A 6,816-nucleotide genomic window follows, 5' to 3' on the forward strand; every position below is an offset into this window, starting at 1 on the left:
CACACACACACACACACACACACACAGTGCTGTCTGCAGTCTGCAGCCACACACACACACACACACACACACAGTGCTGCCTGCAGTCTGCAGCCACACACACACACACACACACACACAGTGCTGCCTGCAGTCTGCAGCCACACACACACACACACACACACACAGTGCTGCCTGCAGTCTGCAGCCACACACACACACACACACACACACAGTGCTGCCTGCAGTCTGCAGCCACACACACACACACACTTCTTAAAAGGGGAATACGTTTACATGGTGAACAGGGCAAAAGGAAATGTATCCATAGGTCCAATGCATATAAAATAAACATACACACACACACATATATATATATATATATGATAAGATTTGTATTATTTTTTAGCCGAATAACAATTTATTAATCATTATATAATAATAATTATTATTATTATTAATCCAATTCGCTGTATTAAGCGAATAATAATAAGAAAAACAACAATAATAATTTTATTATTATCAATTTTATTATTAATGCTCCTGTTCATGATTCAATTTGTATTAATAAATTATTATTTTAAAAGCAGCATAAGGGCATTATTCTGCAGTGCTGATTAAGGTCGTCTGGTAGCGGTAGCCTCAGGTTATTATAACATAAATCCTTCAGTCTTGAGCAGGACAGTCCATTTTTATCGAGCATTATGCATCAATTCCACGTCAAAATATATCAGTTGCTGCAATATTATAATAATGTTGGCAATCAAGCGGAATGCACTCACCATGAAATCCGTCCAGAGCCGCAGTTCTTCTGTTTCGAGGCAGAAATACCGCAGTGAGAGTCTCTCTCTTCCCCGCATCTGTGTCTCGGTGCTGCTGAGAATCAGTCGCTCCGCCGCATCTTAACCATAGACTGTATAAGATCTTAACTCACCCGGCGCGGATCTCACCGCCTGCGACGCACTGTTGTGAGACAGACGGGCTGATGAAACCCCGCCCACTGCGAGCATCAGCCAGTAACAGCGCAGGTCACTCCCTCGCGTCACCTGATTACACTCCACCCACTGCGAGCGTCAGCCAATAGCAGCACGAGTCGCTCCCTCGCTGAGGCTTTATATTTTAAATGCATTTTATTAGTATAAATGTCTTTTTATTTTTAAAAGCTTAGCTTTATTAGCCTTAGCTTTTTTTTTTTTTTTAGCTTTATCTTTAAGGCTGTACGTTTAGAGCTACATGTATTTTAATGTTAAGTGCCAGAGAAAAAATATACAAATTTAATTTATTGATTTTTAAAAAAATACAAACTAAAGGCCAGTCAGTTTCGTTTCCAGAACGTTCTTGGTTTTTGGTTATAAAGTAAAACCTAAAAATAACCATTAGAGAACGTTCTGTATAGGTTCTCTTTAGGTTGTCGCAAAAAATATTCCAGCACCGTTCTAGCAAAGATAGTTTTTGGTTCTATAATGTTATTTTATTAAAAAATAAATAAATAAAATAAAAGAAAGAAAGGACCAATTAGGAACCATATGTTAATGTTAGGGGAATGTGTTGTTTGCTGGGACGTTTTACAGTAATCAATAGTACACCACAGATGCCAGTCACAGAGCTGGACTTGTTTTGAACCTGGAACATTCCTTCAAAGAGACTGAAATCACTATTTCCGACATTACATCAGTTCCTTAATGACAACCTCTTATGACATGATGTGAAAACAATCAGATCCAGCAGCATGATCTTTAATTAAAGGGACAGCTCACCCAAGAAACCTGTAAAAGTTTCTTCCTCCTGTTGAGCACAAAACAAGTCATTTTGAAGAATGTTGGAAATCAAACAGCTGATGGCAGCCATTGACTTCAATGGCATTTTTTTTCCATTCTATAAGTCAATGGCAACCGCCAGCTGTTTGGTTACCAACATTCTTTAGAATATCTTAAGAAACTCGTATGTTTGGAACAAGCAGAGGGTTCAAAATTTCCAGTATTTTTTTTTTCTTGGTTGTATGAACGTTATATATGAGGGAATGTTTCATTTTAGCATTTTGCAAACTTGATAGTTACTTTTGAATGTTCTCTGAACCATCTGAAATTAATATTCATGTTTAAATAAGTTAGACAAACTAAAATGTTTCAGAAAAATTTTCCATGAATGTTTTTGTGCTAACATTATAAATGAACCACCCAAGAAACCTGTAAAAGTTTCTTCCTCCTGTTGAGCACAAAACAAGTCATTTTGAAGAATGTTGGAAATCAAACAGCTGATGGCAGCCATTGACTTCAATGGCATTTTTTTCCATTCTATAAGTCAATGGCAACCGCCAGCTGTTTGGTTACCAACATTCTTTAGAATATCTTAAGAAACTCGTACGTTTGGAACAAGCAGAGGGTTCAAAATTTCCAGTATTTTTTTTTTCTTGGTTGTATGAACGTTATATATGAGGGAATGTTTCATTTTAGCATTTTGCAAACTTGATAGTTACTTTTGAATGTTCTCTGAACCATCTGAAATTAATATTCATGTTTAAATAAGTTAGACAAACTAAAATGTTTCAGAAAAATTTTCCATGAATGTTTTTGTGCTAACATTATAAATGAACGTTCTACTAAAATTACTGGAAGAATGTTTGGAGGAACATTCTCTGCTAGTTGGGTCCATAAAGATCTAAGAGTGAAACCATTCCAAATCTCTTCATTTTCAGAACATTTCTTTTATTTACTGAACTGATTATGGCAATCCAAAGAGTAAAGTTATACTTTTACAGTAGAGCTTATGAAGGAATCGATGCAAAACCTGTGCTTTGAATACATGACCAAACATGCGAATAGAGAAAATGTTGATTCTTTAAAACGTTTAACTGGCCACTAAAATTGTGCAATCGCACATATCAGTACAAACAGTGTCAGTAGTTAAAAAAAATAATAAATTTGATGAACAGAATCGAGTGCAAACAGGCAGAATTGTACATCTAAGCATAGGTCAGAAATGTTATTCTAAAACAACTCAAGATTTTCAATAAGACTAAAGATGGCTACACGAATAAAAACAATTCCAGAGACTTGGAGTGCAGATGCTGCGCGAGATTCTTGATGCGACAGAGACGAACGTGCTGCACATCTCCAGCGCCGTACACTCGATATATGTGATATCGCTCCTTCTCCTTCAGTGCCAAATCCAGCTCGTTCGCAGACATGTGGATGAAGTGTCGATCTCGCCTGACCGTCGTCTTCACCTCCACGAAGACTTCTTGCGTGCTCCCGTTATTTGTGAAGGTCATCTTGAAGTCGCATGCGCGGCCGCTCTCTCCTTTCTCGTTGAACCAGGTGATTTGACTGGGGCCGCCGTTCTCTCTCCAGTGCGTGAGGAAGGAGTGAACCAGCTGCTCTCCCCACTGTCCGATGCTGGCCGTGTCTTCTTTGTCTTTAGGCAGCACCAGGGTTTGAGGCATGGTGCAATCCAGCGGCAGATCCTCCAGCACGTCCTCCAGAGCCACGGCTTTGCTCCAGACGGCGGTGTCTAGAGTCATGGGCGGACGCTGCAGGCCTTCAGCTCCCTGGAACTGGCTCAACACCACCTCTGGGGCCTGGGCTGGATTTTGGCTTCTGGAAAGAAGTGAAATCATTTCAAAATCTATTGAAATTTGGTCGGTCAAGTGATTCGTATTTTTAACCTAATTATTGCATGATGTTGATTAATTAATTGCACATCAATTTTGGCTAAGAAAATTCCCCCCAACAGATCATTTAAAGTCATTGTGTTAAATGAGATAAGCGTTGAACATGTAGCTTTAGAAATAATTTTTTTTATTCAGCATTGCATAAATAACGACAATGTTTTTTTTGTTTGAAATTAAATATTAAACTATGAATTTTTTTTTTTCAATTAAATAATTAGAAAAATTGAAATTTAACTGACACTGTCTTAATGGGTGAGTCATTGAATCATTCACTCAACCAATTCATCCAGAAACAAAGTGAGTGTCTCTCTGAATGAGTCACTGAATCATTCGCTCACTATGTTTGTTCAAAAACCATGGATTCATTCAGTAACGAATCACCGCTGTGTGTTGCTCAGTCTCAACAGTTCTGGGGCCCGTTCTTCGGACGTCGCTAACTCAGTTAGCTGGATTTGATTGTTGACGATTTGGCATGATCTTGGATTGTTTGGTTCTTCGACGCTCATTCCGGAGTTGCAGTCATAGCAACAGGTCCGTAAGCTTAAACCTGCTCGGGAGCAGGCTTATTTCATGTAAACAGGATTAGATTGCATCTTTTTAAGCAGAATTGATACTTAAAACCTGTCCTCTACCACCGCTACTTTATTACAAGAGTACCCTACTAATCCAGGGACAATAATTTTAAATAATAATCATTTAAAAATTAATTTAAAGATAATAGAATAATGTTGTGTCGTCTTTAATACTATAGACACAGCCAGTTTTACTCACTGAAAGATTTATTCGTCATAAAATTATTACTTCATAATTGTATTCGAGTCTTACACACATGCTATACAGATAATGTAGAGTCGTGCATTAATTTGAGTGATGACAGCTATTATGGGAGTGGCTTGATGGAGCGCAGGAGATGCACGGATGTAATAAGCGACGTACGAAGAACGGGCCCCTGATGTGGCTTTGATTAGAACTATTTTTGTTGACAAAATTGAAACAGACAATTATTGAGCTTAAAATGTAACCCAATATTTATAGAACTGTTGTATAAATCAACATCACATTTGCACTGGTGCAGATATTGAGGAAAAACTGCACTCTCGCTGATGTGATATTGCTAAACTATATCATATGATATAAATATAACAGGGTCATTTTTTGCACTCGTATCTTGAATTTTAGACTCATAAAACTGCATTCTAATAGGCTTCATCACGCAGTCCATTGTCCTGCATCGTGTTCGTCAGCTACTGCATCAATGTAAGATGATGGAGAGGCGCTGCATTAAATGTCTAAACAAATTTTTTTTCCATAATTAATCTTAAACTTAGGAGTCAAAACAACAGCCCTATTTGAAATGCAATAAACAAACCCAATAGTAATCACACATACTGCGGTGTTGAGTGTTCATCATCTGCTGTTGGAGGTGGCGGGTTGGTTTTGTCCACTGTAGTTTCTTCTTCTTCATCTGTAGCGGCGTTTGGTTTCACAGGCTGCCGAGGACTGACCACAGACTGGACATCTTCCCTCCGCTCTGAGCAAACATGTTTACAAGGAGTTAAAACAGAGATCAGTCAAACACCTTTTACGTGAACTATTTTCTTCCAAGTCCCCGTGAGATTAATACTTCATTCACGTTCACGATTCTCTGATGTCAGTTAACGGTCACAACATGCAAGTAAACAGTAAAGTATTTAATTTTAGTAAATGTTTTATTATTAAGTTACAATACTAATATTTATGTCTTCATTCTTCACTTTCAAACATTAAACCATCAAGCTTTTATTTTGGCAGTAAACTGCAGGGAGACCTGTTTAGTGGAAAACTTTCTAAGCGCTTCTTGCTGCAAGCGTTTGTCCACAAAATGCTGAAAATTAAGTTAACATGAAAAAGTGATCCTGCTGGTGCTGCATTCCTTCAAATTCACTGCATGCAGAGATGGAGTTCCTGTGAAGTAGCTCACGGCACTGATCAGCTTTATTTCCATTAAATGTGCAGCCCAATGCATTTATTCGAATTTTACCTTTTTATTAGCTTTTTACTAGCAATTCCCTCATTTGGGAAACTATTAATTCAATTAAACCATGATGGGGATATTTTTTGGATATTACAATAAAAATCTCTAGCTTCAAGAATCAAGAGCAAAATGCCAGGCCAATAGAGCTGAGCAATACCGAATATTCACTATTTTTATACGTTCGCATGCGATTGCGGTCCGGCAGTGCGCTCCAGGAGCGGTGCGTCTGCAGCAGTGCTGCGATCGTTTCCGCACGGAGTCTATTTCTGCTGTGCTGCACGCGCTGAATTAAAGTGACAGCGCATTATTCGCGGTAAAAATTAACATGGATTGACACGGAAATTTAGTAATTACACCATAAATGCATATAATTAAAGTCTACTGTTTCACAGTCAACACATGGCTTTTTGGCTAGATTTAAAACAAGGAAAAGTGCACTTTTAGATAAACAAGGCAATAATAGATGGCACTCGTGGTGGTAGTTAAAGTTATATTTATTGAGTTTAAATGTGAATATGTCTATGAAATATTGTGTATTTTTACTGTACTGTGATAAAAGAGAATCACAATGCTTAAAAAGCATTTTCAGAAACAACGTTTGGATTTGAAATCAAAATAATGGATAAATGTTGTGTTTGTGGTAAACAGCCGCGGATCAGGAGCGGACTACAAACGTGTCCTGTGCGAAAGCAAAATGAGTCCGTGCTGCTTCTGCACCGCATACACATACTGTATACGCACTGCAGACGGAGTACGTGTGAACTTGGCGCAACAAATCTAGTTCAACATCTGAGGCAACGCCACAAAATGCATGAATGACTGTAAAGCATGTCTGTGTGCGAAATCGCAAAATTGATCAAAGAAATCGCGATAGGTTTTTTTTTTCCATATCGCACAGCCCTAATATAGATGCATATAAAAGTAATTGAATATTTTTCCTGTTGACTTACTGTAAAACAGCATAAAAAATCTTCAGTATTTTTAACTAGATATTTAATGTGCTTTAGTTGCAAATGTATTAAATCTAATTGGCAAAAAATTCTGAGGCGAAAAAAAAAACAAATTTTTAAAGCCACTGTAAAACCAATACATAAATTTCAACACACACAATAGATATATATATATATATATATATATATTTTTTTTTTTTAGT

At 37.6% G+C, this 6,816-nt stretch overlaps 2 protein-coding genes across 2 annotated transcripts in view; both read right to left on the reverse strand.

Annotated features, from left to right (window-relative positions):
* Positions 1-904, reverse strand: part of bsk146 (brain specific kinase 146) — an 11,786-nt gene extending 10,882 nt beyond the window's left edge. Inside the window, exon 1 of the mRNA XM_016527208.1 lies at positions 762-904. The gene's annotated coding sequence lies outside the window, so the exon portion shown is untranslated. The remainder of the gene's footprint in view (positions 1-761) is intronic.
* A 1,771-nt stretch (positions 905-2,675) lies between these two features.
* The window catches only part of LOC107720215 (uncharacterized), a 63,937-nt gene continuing 59,796 nt past the window's right edge, over positions 2,676-6,816 (reverse strand). Inside the window, exons 48-49 of the mRNA XM_016527853.1 lie at positions 5,039-5,180; positions 2,676-3,575 (exon numbers count right to left, since the gene is read on the reverse strand). Of these exons, the coding sequence (XP_016383339.1) occupies positions 3,005-3,575; positions 5,039-5,180 (713 nt within the window). The 3' untranslated portion in view covers positions 2,676-3,004. The remainder of the gene's footprint in view (positions 3,576-5,038; positions 5,181-6,816) is intronic.

The sequence above is a fragment of the Sinocyclocheilus rhinocerous genome, unplaced genomic scaffold (genome assembly GCF_001515625.1).
Source record: "Sinocyclocheilus rhinocerous isolate Xijiao unplaced genomic scaffold, SAMN03320098_v1.1 scaffold792, whole genome shotgun sequence".
In the NCBI taxonomy this organism is placed as follows: Eukaryota; Metazoa; Chordata; class Actinopteri; order Cypriniformes; family Cyprinidae; genus Sinocyclocheilus; species Sinocyclocheilus rhinocerous.